This window comes from Podarcis cretensis, assembly GCF_951804945.1.
Source record: "Podarcis cretensis genome assembly, chromosome: 6".
In the NCBI taxonomy this organism is placed as follows: Eukaryota; Metazoa; Chordata; class Lepidosauria; order Squamata; family Lacertidae; genus Podarcis; species Podarcis cretensis.
The window spans coordinates 32,433,066-32,447,300 of NC_137175.1; the positions used below are offsets into that span (position 1 = coordinate 32,433,066).

General features: G+C 39.8%; 1 protein-coding gene across 7 annotated transcripts in view; it reads left to right on the plus strand.

Annotated features, from left to right (window-relative positions):
* CPNE1 (copine 1) overlaps positions 1-13,997 on the plus strand; it is a 53,429-nt gene extending 39,432 nt beyond the window's left edge. For 6 of the 7 annotated variants that reach the window (XM_079982277.1, XM_079982281.1, XM_079982279.1 and 3 more), the window contains 12 exons: positions 1,449-1,520; positions 2,276-2,359; positions 3,099-3,188; positions 6,416-6,514; positions 7,058-7,144; positions 7,229-7,288; positions 7,680-7,813; positions 8,374-8,428; positions 8,508-8,559; positions 9,043-9,176; positions 9,964-10,200; positions 10,591-13,997. In XM_079982277.1, coding sequence (XP_079838403.1) covers positions 1,449-1,520; positions 2,276-2,359; positions 3,099-3,188; positions 6,416-6,514; positions 7,058-7,144; positions 7,229-7,288; positions 7,680-7,813; positions 8,374-8,428; positions 8,508-8,559; positions 9,043-9,176; positions 9,964-10,200; positions 10,591-10,707 — 1,221 coding nt within the window. In that variant the 3' untranslated portion in view covers positions 10,708-13,997. Of the gene's footprint in view, positions 1-1,448; positions 1,521-2,275; positions 2,360-3,098; positions 3,189-6,252; positions 6,349-6,415; positions 6,515-7,057; positions 7,145-7,228; positions 7,289-7,679; positions 7,814-8,373; positions 8,429-8,507; positions 8,560-9,042; positions 9,177-9,963; positions 10,201-10,590 lie in introns of all 7 variants that reach the window. The other variant, XM_079982283.1, reaches the window with a different exon arrangement.
* The last annotated feature ends 238 nt before the right edge of the window (positions 13,998-14,235 follow it).

Here is a 14,235-nt window from a genome sequence, read left to right on the forward strand (position 1 = left end):
TTAAAAATTATGATCAATTTCAGAATTACTCCAGTTTAACAGACAAAATAGTGTTTTTTAAGTATCATATTAAAAAAAGTGATCCAATACAAAAGCTATTGGGGTACATTGGAAATCTCAATGTCTATTTAAATTCTTTATTGGGCTATCAGGAAGCCCTGGAGGAGAAAAAGGGAACTATGAGATATTGGCTTATAACAGAAGAGGAAACAACACAGAAACCAAATAATATCTAAGTGAAATACTGGCCTCATAGTAAATAGTGGAAGTGGGCCAATGTACCTCAGTAACCTCAATGGCCTAATGAGGTTTGCTGTTTGTATTTTCTTTTTCCAAATAAGAAATAAACATTTCAAGTTTAGACTATGTTAACTCCTGTGTCAAAGCAAAGCAGAATTAACCCTAGGTTGAAATTTACTCCTGGAGACCAACAAACCCCTGTGAGCCTTTTTGTAATTGTTGGTGGGTGTGTTGTGTGTACACAGGAATGTACAGGCCTTTAAAAAAAATCAAAATAGGTACCGTATTTTTCGCCTTATAGGACGCACTTTTTCCCCCTCCAAAAATGAAGGGGAAATATGTGTGCGTCCTATGGGGCGAATGCAGGCTTTTGCTGAAGCCTGGAGAGCGAGGGGGGTCGGTGCGCACCGACCCCTCTCGCTCTCCAGGCTTCAAGAAGCTCTCCGCAAGCCGTGGGAGAGCTGCGCGACTGCGCGCCCCAGGCTTCGGGCTTTGCGCAGCTCTCTGCTAGCCGTGGGAGAGCTGCACGAAGTCGCGCAGCTCTCCCACCACTTGTGGATAGCAGCCTGTTCTGGGGTCAGGGGAAGCTCGGGGGGGGGGAATAATTTTTTTCCCTTTATTTCCCCCCCAAAAAACTAGGTGCGCCCCATGGGCCGGTGCGCCCTATGGGGCGAAAAATACGGTAAGTGCTACAGAATTCATGATATAGGCATACATGCTAAGGGTTTGCCTATCCTATTTTGAGAAGTTGCTGGGAATTGTATAGACATTTTGTAGTTTCCCATTCCCATTCATTTCAATAGGGCTAAATCAGACCTCTGATAGTTAAACTTTTTAAAAAACAATGAAAAGATGAGGGGAGTGAAACAGGACAACAAACCTCATTATTGTCAAATGTATGTGTGGAGTATGAAGTGGTTCAGGTTTGCTTTAAAAAAACCAAAACCGTTTTGCAAGTAATTCAGACAGCTTCTGGATTCCACAGCAGTCACATTATCACAGGAGGAATGTAGGAAGTAAATAACACTGCTGCTTCATGCGAATGTATTTGGAACATAATAGCTTCACATATTTCTCCTTTGGTTAAGCTAACTGTGAAGTACATTGGTGAATTTGTTTTATAATTTGTGTATTTGAACGGCCTGCATTATTCACATTAGAACTACTTTCCAAAATCTCACTGAAATTATTTCCCCTTGAATTTTTAGATTTCTGCAGAAGAGATTAAAGACACTAGAGTTGTGTCCTTAGATGTTGAAGCCCGGAATTTAGACAAAAAGGTAAATGGTATATTGAAAGTAACTCTCTTTCCAGTTCATTCCGTACTTGAACCAACATTTATATCCCATCTTTCCTCCAAGGAGCTCAAGGTGGTGTACAGAGCTCCCCCCACTCCATTTTATCCTCACAGCAACCTTGTGAGGTAGGTTAGGCTGAGAGGCTTGACTGGCCCACTGAGCTTTATGGTTGAGTGGGGACTAGATCCCTGGACACTTCCCCACACTGGCTCTATAGCAGTACCTGTGTGAATAGGTTTCACAAGGTATGTCATGACAGAACCATCAAGAAGGAAATGGCAATAAGCGTAGTAATTAAGGGCTTACATGAGAATGGACCTGTCTGTTGCTTCGAAGGGGGCAGGGGGGGGGAGGTTGAATGTGAGAGGCATGTGTGTAGACCACACTTGAAATTAAAGGTGATTATTATTTTTATTTTGTAAAGCTTTTTTTCATTTATTGAAGTTAATTCTTGAAGTAAAGATTTCCTAGAGAAGCATAATAATTTCAGCTCTCGCTACCATGGATTTTGGTGCTTAAAGCACTTTATAGTTTGCCTTAGCTGAGCATAGGCGTGCATTATTTGCAGGCTACTAAATGAACAAAAGGACCCAACAAAAACATCTGTGACTGAAAATAAGCTGTTATTCGTTGAATGTTTGGGGGGGGGGTTGCCAGTAATAATAGATATAATATCTAAAAGTTCTTACATCCTGAATTATTATTTGTATAAAGATCAAGGTTCTTTTTCTATGCAGGATTTTTTGGGCAAATCTGATCCATTTTTGGAGTTTTATAAGGAGAGTGATGGTGGAAAATGGCAGCTTGTCTACCGATCAGAGGTAGGATTTACACAGTGATTCAACTTTTGAACTTCAGGAGCTGCTATATCTTAATGAGCTCTGAATGAACTCAGTTGCAAAAAAATGGAACTGCTACTTCTTTGGACAAAATCAGGCAGAGGCATTATGCATAAATGGAGCTCTGCCAATCCAAGGTTCTTCGGCCAGACTTTGGGTGATACCTCCTCATCCCACACTCTTCCGGAGGGCTTCCGACCTTCAGAAAAACCTTTTCAGTGGGCAGAGTGGGCTGCATTACATAGTAATTTCTTCTGCTAGTGGTTCTCAGACTTCAACCCACTATAAGTTCCTCATATTTGGGCAGTGATGTACAAGCCATTTGGGATGTCTGGAAGGCACTGCAGCAGCTCTTAAATTTTGCAGCTGTAGCCACCCAAAATCTCATACTTATGCCAAACTGCACATTCAGCTGAGATGCATGTTTAAATTTATCTAGGTATGAAACTAGAAATTGGCTTTAAAAATACAGAAAATACATACATGTTTATTACACATCAAGTGTATTAATAGATTTTTGCCTATAAGCAATGAGTTATGTCTTATCATAATGGTACTCTACTTTTCATCCAGAAAATTATTATGCAGCTATTGGAACAGAATTATTATTTAAATAATAATAATCTGCGGAAATCTAGGTGAGGGAATGCCATTGTCATAATGTACTTGTAGGATGAGGAGAGATCTCAGGCGCGTGATTGTAATTGGATTTCTTTTATAGGTAATTAAGAACAATTTAAATCCCTGCTGGAGAAAGTTCAGTGTTCCTCTGCAAACATTCTGTGGTGGTGACTTCAACAAACCAATGAAGGTGATGACAATGATTTAACTTTAAAAAATAAAAATAAAATACAGGTTAGAGAACCCATTTGATTTAATTATAAACATCTTTTGCAATATGAAGTCTGACCGTGAAAGAACTAAAACCAAATAATGTGTGGCTGCCCAATAATTTAATTAGATTGCCATTATTTTTGCACCAGATTTCCTTCTGTGTGCTTACCCATTTATTTCTTTGAAATATACTTGCAGCACTGAAAATACTGGCAATATGAGCTATTCTCCATCCCTCTAACTGAACAGGAACCCTTGTTCTGTTTATTGGTTAACCTGGAAACATCATCTGCCAGAGCTGTCTTTCTGTATAGACTAGTTTTTGCAGTACATCCACTGTGGACTACAACTATGTCTGAAAATAATAAATAATATTATTTAATCCTACACGCTTAAATGTAGTTTTATGGAAGACCAAGATCATGAAGACCTAAATAGCGGCTTGAATTTTCAAAAGTAAGTCTGTAGTATTGCTGGTTCTGTGGGAAAGCTTGAAAATATGACCTGTGTGTACCCAAATGCCCTTTGGAGGATGCTTGGCTCTGTTTTTAAGCTATGGTTTTTGTGGCTTAATTAAGAAATTATTATCTTCATACCCAAACATTCTAAACTATATAGTGACTGCAAAGCCTCCACGAGTCCATTGCTTTTTTAAAAAATGCACTTCCAAGTATCTAATGCAGTTGTTTAATATGCTTAATTTGCTGATGTTCAGAAGTGAAGTCATATCCACTGCCCGGTAAAATTGCCATTTAAGATAGGATTTTTAATATATCGGCCAACCAAATTTCACAACCTGGACTTTCTAGCCTGCTTGCAGGCTTCCCACGGCCCTTTGGTGGGCAACATTTGGCCCTCCAGATGTTGCTGGGCTGCAACTCCCATCACCCCTGCTTGTTAGCCATACTATCTGGGACTTACGGTAATTGGTGTCCAACAACATCTAGGTGCCACAGGTCTCCACCCCTGGCATTGGCTACTGTCACAACAGAATGCTGGACTTAGATGGTCCTTTGATCCAATCCAGATGGGCAGCTCTTATGTTTTGTTTAAGGCTGCTTAGGAGAAGCTGAGCTGTATATGTGGAAGAGGGAGTATTATACTCACGTAAAGGAATGGAAGATGCTAGATACCTTTAGTGAGATAGTCACAATTGGAGGAATAAAACATAAATGTTGAGGATCCCCTCAGCTGTTGCTCATTGTCAAACCTTCCATTTTTGGCGATCACAACTAGATTGGGTATTTCTAACCAGGGTCATGTCCTGGTTATGTAACTGAAGGTGTGTTAGCAGTGTCAGTAGATTATCTCTACTTGGAGATTAATGAAGGAAATTATGACTTTAGGGGGTTTGTAAGAACTTACAGCAAGAGCAGTTGATAGTACAACTGTGGGACCCGGCATGTGTAAATAGGCCTGCGGTAAGGACGCAGGTGGCGCTGTGGGTTAAAGCCTCAGCGCCTAGGGCTTGCCGATCGAAAGGTCGGCGGTTCGAATCCCTGCGGCGGGGTGCGCTCCCGCTGCTCGGTCCCAGCGCCTGCCAACCTAGCAGTTCGAAAGCACCTCCGGGTGCAAGTAGATAAATAGGGACCGCTTACCAGCAGGAAGGTAAACGGCGTTTCCGTGTGCGGCTCTGGCTCTGGCTCTGGCCAGAGCAGCGATGTCACGCTGCCCACGTGACCCGGAAGTGTCTCCGGACAGCGCTGGCCCCTGGCCTCTTAAGTGAGATGGGCGCACAACCCCAGAGTCTGTCAAGACTGGCCCGTACGGGCAGGGGTACCTTTACCTTTTTAAGTTGACTCAGCTCTTGACCTGCCCAGCCATTCCCAGGGGAATCAGGTGAACAGTCATTCTAATAACCTTCTAGTAACTGTCCTTGGGGTTGGGCTGGAGTGCTCTCATTCTTCTTTGTTTATTCAGAATATGCATGAGCATGCTGGATGACAGCACCAAATTTGCATCTATAAAGGGCATGTCCTTCCCACCCAAGCAGGGAGAGAAGAGCATTTTACATTCATGTATCTTTCTGGATCTGCACTTGCAAAAGCTTTCCCTGCCTGAGCAGAGGGAGATTGAAACTAAGCAGAGCCAATTGAAACTAAATCCAAGACAAGAGTGATAATGGTTGGTGTGTAGATAGACCAGGGGATAAAAGATGAAAAGAGCACTGCCTCCTTGGTTCAGTCAGGTTTGCAATTCGATTTTCAAGTGTAAACCAGGAGCACTTGTCACCTCCTAATCTGGTGAGAAGGCTGCATTTCCCCCCCTATCTATGCCATTACTGAAAGGTACTGCTTTTCAATTGATGGTGTTCTAGGATGCACACTGTTGGCTTGTGCTGTTTTAAATCTTACTTCTAAAAACACATCACTGAATGTTGGTCACAAACAAATTAGAGGGATGTGCATTCAAGATAATATATTTACGATCAAGCCATTTATATGTAAGCCGTATATTGTATCTAGACGTAATTCCTATCTTTTAAATCTGCTGGTAAACAAGGGCAGTGTTGAAAGCTACCTCTTGTTTAAACTATAGCATTACTCAAAGTTATTTTAAGCCCCAAACACATAGCAGTTCTCAATTGAGTCCCGTTTTCCTTCCATTGGAGACTATCTAAATGGCTTAGCATGGACATTCAAGGTCATATTTCATTTGACTTTTGAGAATGAGGCTTGCAGGTTTTTGCATGACTAGATATCACCTGGGAAGAGTATTCATGCAAAGTTCTTAAAATAAGAGGGAACTTTGGATTATACGGTTTGTGTTAAGGCTCTTCTTTGCTGTTGAATGTCTTGGGTTTTTGTGCTGTTTTTGTTTTGTTCCCATTGTTTCTTTTTACAAGGCTTATATAAGACTTAATTTCAGTTGATTGCTTGGCTTCTATAACTGGATTTTTTACTTAATTTAGCCTTGGAACAGTCATTTTCTTCTTTTTTTATCTGCTCAGCATTTTAGTTGCATTTCCATTGCCTACTAAACAGGTTCATACCCATGGCTCTCCTCAAGGACTCATTTTTGGGTCTCTCTCTTACTATTAGGTTTCAGTTAGTGATATGGATGACAGCACCAGTTCAGATTTGATAGGGGAGTTCACATGCATCACTGCAAAGCTGTTGGAAGCGAGAGACCAAGCGGTGAGCAGCAGTCATTCTCTCTTATAAAGTTCTGCTTGTCCATTGCCTGCTGTTTCTTTCCTTTCAGGTGCACTGTTCAGATTATGATAGTGATGGGTCACATGACTTGATAGGCATTTTTGAAACTAACCTCTCCCAGCTACAGAAGGCAGGTGGCAGCTCTCCGGTGAGCTTTTACTTTTACCTTCTTTTATTAACTAATTGAACCTATTTCTCATTGCAAAGAAGAATCATAGAAACAATAAATTGATTCTCACAGAGCAATTCTCAGCACCCTTTACAGTTCCTAGGAAGCAATAGATGTTGTATTTTAAGTCATCTGTGTTCAGCAACCCAAGATATCTAATTTCTGCTTTCTGGTTTACCGCGAGGGGGAAAGGAAGCCAGGTTTGCTATCGCAGCGAACTGGTTGCTGCTTTTTGGAGTTTTTAGGCAGCTCGCAGGCAACGAGTGCCCCAGAGAAGGTCCTGGGGACGACCAGGACATTGAGGGTTCTCGCAGAGGTCAAAAGCGAGCTCCCAACGGGTCTGCATGGTTCCATTTGGTGTCAGGCTGACCCGGCAGTCAAGCTGTGATCACTTGCCAGTATGCATGGCTACCATTATTTTTTCTAGCTTGGTCTTGTCCTATGTATCTTAAAATGTGAACTATGTGGTTTCATTTCATTAACTAGAACAAGTTCCTTTGATGTGTGTTGCTTTCTTTGTAGGTGGAATTTGAGTGTATTCACCCTGAGAAGAAGAGAAAGAAGAAGAGCTATAAAAACTCTGGCATTGTTCGAGTCAAGTCTTGCAAAGTAAGGAGCATTTCATACAGAAGAGTTTGCTATTCTGTGATTGTAGGGTAGAAGTTGTAACAGTTGTGTGCTGTTTTTTTTCAGATTGAAATGGAATATTCTTTCCTGGATTACATCATGGGAGGCTGCCAAATTAATTTCACTGTGAGTTGGGTCACCTGTTTACATGCCTTTTCCACCTAAGTTAAAACAACTCAAGCATTTATATATTCCTGTGAAAAAGCCATTGCACTTAAACTGCACAAAAACCAGTTTACTAGATCTGTCAGTGAATAAGTCTGCTGCTTGTATATCTGCCAGACTAAACAAAATGAATTCACTGATCATTCTAATACATAGTCTCCCTGGTTGCATTTTGGGGGAACCGAATGTTTGACCTTTCTTCAGCTGCCTTGAGTTTTTTAGTGATTATTTCAGCAGCATTCTTCACTGATGTTAGGTATGCTTGAAGTCAACTTCCATGAATGTTGGGCTTTCTTTGGTTGCCTGTTTCTAGAAAGAAATCTTATCTTTGTGTTCTTTGTTATTGTGTCAGGTGGGTGTAGATTTCACTGGCTCCAATGGAGATCCAAAGTCACCAGATTCTCTTCACTATATCAGTCCAAATGGGATAAATGAATACCTGACCGCCATCTGGTGTGTGGGGAACGTGGTACAGGATTATGACACGTATGTTAAAACTATTTTTAGCTGCTCTAGCTGCGAGCGTTAGTAATAAGTGAAATTTAATAGAGTTAAAAGTGATGTATTTGACTGAGTAACTTCAGTCCCTTCAACCTTTATGTATTATGCATCTCCTGCATCTCGGGTTATTGCTGAGAATGGTAATTCAGTGAGAGTTGCAGTAGATTGTTCTTTGTTTTGTTGGTTCCTTCATGAGAGTAAGTGATTGTTTTGCTTTTCTGCTTGCTCATAAAATGACACTGCTGAGTCTCGGTACTTGAGAGCAAGAGCTGTAGACAGTCATGTATAAATGAAAATGATCACTGCTCATGGGATGAGTGTGCATTTTCCCCATACATTTTAAACTGAAGGAGGAGTCAACTCGATTACAACATTGGCTCCTGGAAGCCTGCACTCTTACTGCTTGCTTCGCTTTTAGCAGTTTTGGTTTCTGAGATAGCATGCAGTTTCTGCCAGCTTGCAGCAGTGGTAACTATGAATTGTTTTTGTTCAGTTGAAGGTAACATGTCTATCTTTCCTCCTCCTCTACCCCCTACATCTTTCAGTGACAAACTGTTCCCTGCCTTTGGGTTTGGAGCTCAAGTTCCTCCAGACTGGAAGGTGAGTTTCTTAGCTCAAGTGTTTCTTAATTCAAATGCCTTGGTATTTGGCTACATGACTAAGTGTGTCTCTTTCCCAGGTATCCCATGAATTTGCATTGAACTTTAACCCTACAAATCCCTATTGCCAAGGTAAGCATTTAGTAATCTTCATGACCCAGTAATCAAATTTGACAAAGTGTGCATCAGAGAGTATGTTCCATTAAAAATAAAGAACAGGACCAGCAGAGCTTCTAGAGTTTTTGTCAGGACTTTTGTGCATGACTTTTGGTATATTTTCTTTGCCACTCCACCTGTTCTGTAGCCACAGTCCTCTTGGCAGCCAGTGACCACCTCTGCAAGGCTCCAAGAATTATGTTGTGTGCTGCAGGCAGTACATGTTTTGCCATCCTCTGAAAATAACTGATTCACACACCCTACAAATGTGGTGAAATGGGGGGAAGGCGTGTCTGCTCAGCTTCAGTTATTGTGCACACATTAGATTGCCATTTCCATTTTGTGACAGAAAGGATAAAAGTTGAATAACTGTGGGAGGATTTATGGAGAACACTGGGAAATAAGCAGCATACATACACACGAACTATTGCAAGAACAATTGGTGTTTCCATTTTTCAGGAATCCAGGGAATTGTGGATGCATATCGCCAGGCACTGCCTCAGATTCGTCTCTATGGTCCAACAAATTTCTCCCCAATTATAAATCATGTTGCCAGGTTTGCTGCTCAGGCAGCACAGCAAAATACTGCTTCTGTGAGTCTGTTTGATTTAATATTTTGGATGTTTTTGTTTTTAAGTGATGGATTGGGGGGGAAAGTCACAAGAGGCATTTATTTAAAGGTGTGCTTGTATTCTTTCATTACTTCACTGTTGTGAAGCCATAGTCTACCATGAAACTTCACATACTGAATGGATTTGTAATCAGGCTCTACCCTCTGAATTCTGTGTTTTCTCTGCAATTCATTCCCATGTGGTAGAGTTAGGACATACTGTACTTCTGTTTGTCTGGTGCTTTCAAGTCATGGGTCCAAGACGCTTTACATTTCTCCCACTGCTTTCCCCGGGAAAACCTGTTTACTGCTGAATCAGAACAAAGACAATCCACAGAAAACCTGATTGATGTTTGTTCTGATTCAGCAATAAACAACGGGTTTTCCATGAGAAAGCAGTGGGACAAACCTAAAACCTTCTGGACCCACTGCTTGAAATCACGGGACAAATGGAAGTGTGTGTGAACCCTTGAAGTACTAAAGCCTAGGTTATTAATTCTATCCAAAATAATTTCAAATAAAGCTAACGTGAAATAGCTGGTTTGAGAATTGAACTGGGTTTTTAAAGTTACTTTACTGTATTTTATTGTTTTCAATCCAGTTTTTTTTTACTCTTTCATGCTTTACGAAGTTGTGAGACACAGTGTGCAGATCGTTCTTTATAATTGAGCAAACACAGAAGTATAAAAACATCAGCCTTTCAGTCCCTTCCTTAACTCTTGCCTAAGATTTGAAGTCAACCTCTATTGACTAATCTAATTTTCTTGCAGCAATACTTTGTCTTGCTGATAATCACAGATGGGGAGATCACTGATCTGGACCAAACCAGGCAAGCCATTGTCAATGCCTCCAAGCTGCCCATGTCTATCATTATCATTGGAGTTGGGAGCGCTGAGTTCAAAGCCATGGAATTCCTTGATGGAGACGATGGTGTTCTAAAGTCCTTGTCAGGGGAACCAGCTGCACGAGATATTGTCCAGTTTGTGCCCTTCAGGAGGTTCCAGAATGTAAGTTGAAGAATACCTAACTCTTCCAGAGAGTTATACTTTGTCAGCAGGCAATATTATTTACTTCTTGAAAACTCTTTGGTTCACACATAATGCTACAATGTAGGCAAAACAAGCCAAGTTTCATAATCCAACCACAAACTATAACTTCAGATTGTGGTTTGTTGGCAGTAAACAAATCATAGTGAGGCTGCTGGACACAGTTCACATGTAATGCTAAACCATGGTTTAGTAAACCATAATCCGTTGTTTGACCCAGAATTTCTCATAGCATTGTTTGTACAATTTTTTAAAAAATTAATAATAACAATGTCCAAAGCCAACTATGAAAACCATTCCTTTTCTTGCTCTTGTCGTCACTGATGTTGTCTTGCTCTTTCTTCGTTACAGGCTCCTCGTGAGGCACTTAACCAGTCAGTGTTAGCTGAAGTTCCTAAGCAACTGGTATCCTACTTCAAGATGCTTGACCTGAATCCCATTAAGTTGCCTTCAGAAAAACAGCCATAAAGCACAATACCTTTCATTTACAAGGAAAAGAATACTGCATATAGAGCTTTCCAGTGAATAGTCCTGTCCCCTATGTATTACTCTGCATTCAAAACAATATTTCTGTACTTCCAACATATACAGGGAATATGATATACTTGCAGACAATATATAGGAATACTAGTGCTCTTGGCAGTTCTTATTAGAAAACTGACGAATACCTTATGGCCAAATCCATTTGCATTCTGTCTACCTGCCCATGCTGTGCAGCACACAATCCTAGTGAAGAATCTTGGGTTTGTTTGTTTTTTAAAAGTCAAGATCCTAGCCCTTGATTTAAAAGAAAGCTTTTTTAATTTTAATTTTTCTGCTGAAGTCGCAGAACCTGAATGGAGCTTGGGACATGGCTTTCAGAAGGTGGTGAAACTTCTTATATCACAAAATGGCTGCTAATGCTTGCTTCTGTCCTTTGCTGATTTATATCCCATTCCCATATTATTATTTAATCTGCTCAACCCTTCACTGCATTTTTGAGTCAGTTGTGAAGGTTCATTCATAACAAATTATGAAAACACCAAATATTTGTACTAAAATTACAAAAAAAAACTTAAAGGGAAAAAATGGCCAGGTATTCACGCAGCTCACTAAAAAGAATTGTCTTGTGAGTGGTTGCTTCTCTCAGTTTAGAATGTATTTGAAATCTAGCTGCTATAAAGTTTACATATATAGTTATATATTACATGTATTGCTGGATGGTCTCTTCTGTGTCTAGAAAGAGAAATCATTTTGCATTGATATATACCAAAATCACTGATTGCCTTAATTTCTACTATGCCTTTATGGAATGCCAATGAATTTTTAGTACTTTATTTACAATGAAACCTTAAGCTTCAGGTCCCAAAATCAATTGCAAATCAAGAGATTCTTGCTTCAAAGGTGCTGTTTACATATAAAAATTCTTTCTCAAGGGCATTTTGGTCAGTGTGTTTCAAACTGGGCTATGTACTGATATGCAGGGGAGTGCAAGTGAGATAATTTGTGTTTCTGTCTCTGAATTATCACTTAGGAAAAGGGATGTGTGTGGATGTACTGTTAAGCAATTGCTGCACTATCTGTCCCAGGTTTATTGCAATATTTACAATCCTGTAGTTTTATTTGTAGCAAAAGCTTGGATGCTTGCTTTAGGCAACATTATTTTAGCTGTATTGTTTATAAAATGTATTACATGCTTCCTACAGCTTTTGGATTTAAGCACTTTAAAAAATCATATAAAATCTTTATTGGATTTAAGGAAAACAGTATATGGAGAACTTTAATATTTAATACTACCAACTATTACTAATTACTGTTCCAAAATATAAGAAAATTACATTAGAGTAAAATCCCTGCACAATACCTAAATAGCCTCTTCTTTTGAAACTGCAATTTGATCCATGCATAAATTTGATCCTGTATAAATTAGATATACAAATTATAGATGTTTCAATTAGAACTGCAATATTTATCATTTCAACAGCTATGTGAAATGTACACTTAGTTCTCCAGGAACAAAATATACAGTGAATACTACAAGCCTAGGACCTTCCTTTGCTGTTACTTCTGGTGGGTTACATGTGTTCAAGCAGTTTCTAAGAATGAGGTGGTAGATTTCTAAAGTGGGAGAATGGACCGTATCACCAGACTGCATGCACAGTAAGTAGCATTCAGTGTTTTTAATGCTTCCTTGCATTTAAAAACAAAAACTAACAAACAAACTTCTTCCTGCAGGTAGAAAACTTAGCAGAGATTTCCTTTAAAAAATTATCTGGGGTAACATTTAAAAATGACACCTCCTCCAAGCATTCTGAAATAGTATAATTCCTGTTGCCACCTCAGAATGCTGTTCTGTTGCAGGTATATGCTACACCAGGCTTCCTCAACCTCGGCCCTCCCGATGTTTTTGGCCTACAACTCCCATGATCCCTAGCTAGCAGGACCAGTGGTCAGGGATATTGGGAATTGTAGTCTCAAAACATCTGGAGGGCCAAGGTTGAGGAAGCTGAATCTGTTACAATTGAAAGTTATCCATTTCTGAAACTTAAGAAAGATGCTATGTGCAGACGAATTAAACTCTAATGTGATTATTATTTTCTTCAGTACAATAAAAGTGATAATGCATTATGATGAAAGCTGCTTGCTTCTTTTTCTTCTGGCCTGTATAAACCACTGTGATACAATGCTTACATTGCTCTACCACTTATTTCTGTCATTCACATTTCCATTTTGCAGATAGTGACTTTTCCAAAGCTAAACAGTAATTTACTGGCTGAACAGGTACTTTTTAAACTCAAACGCTGGTCTGTACTGGAGTATGTTGAAGTCTGAAATGCTTGTGCCTTTCCTTATGAAAGCTGCCATTCTTTTATAGCGGTCCTGATTTTCTGCAGATGTCAATGTAGTCAATACTTTTGGTGCCTAGGGCACAACATTGGTTTTTCTCCTGGAGTGACAGGAGAAGCACACACCATTTAACATTCAGAAACATAAATATTCTTAATCAGTTCTGTGGAAAATTGGGAGGTATACCTCTTGCAAATTGAGTTAATAATGCATCTTAGCATCTTGCTCTCCTTTTAGCCAAGTGCTTTTTGAGCAATTGTGCTGCTTTGTGGGTAGCTATAGCGTGAGCTGTGTGTTATTTTGCAGTATACTAGTGTGCCCTATTGGCACATAGTTTGGTAATCCCCAATACTATACGCCAGAATATATGTATGACTAGCTCTACAGATAATGCTGTTTATGGATCTACCCCAGTATTGTTGACTCTGACTTGCAACATCTCTTTAAGGTCTCAGGCAGAGGTCTTTCTCATCTGATCCTTTAACTAGAAATTTTGGTGATTGAACCTGGAACCTTCTGCATGCAAAGCAGATGCACTGCTACTAAACTATAGTCCCTTTTAAGACAGTCTTGATTGCAGCCAGAATAAGTTATGCCTTTTGTACATCATGGCAGTAGTAGTCTGGGGGGTCTCTTTATCAGTTCTTGCTGGTCTGGCAGAATTCAGCTGGCATAACTGGCAGGGCCTTCTCATGGGAGAAATGCTACACACATACTGTTTCACTGGAAATATTATTGGAATGACAGCCTGGTTCTTTGGTAGAAAATGGAGTATTTTACCAAAGTAAGCTTTGCTTTTTTGGACACTATTACATTGATATTCTATTGCACTGCTTGGTTTGGTTGATTAATGCCGAAAAGATTCAGTTCTTCATGTAAGAATTATCATCTTGTGTACCACAAACTCCATTAAATTTCTTAATCAAACTCAAGGTGTCTTCAGTCTCTTAATTTTAATAAAATTTCACAGGTATAGATAGAAATTGATGTTAAGGCTTCTTTGTTACTTGAAACCCCCATTACTATGTGCAAAGACTCTGTCATTACAAACTGTTAGGTTCTTATTGCAAAGGTTATTGGAGGGAGGGGTGCATAGCTCCTCAGCACATCACACTCATATTGACAAACACAGGAGCAAGAATGCCCAAATGGCGGTAATGTCCTTTATGT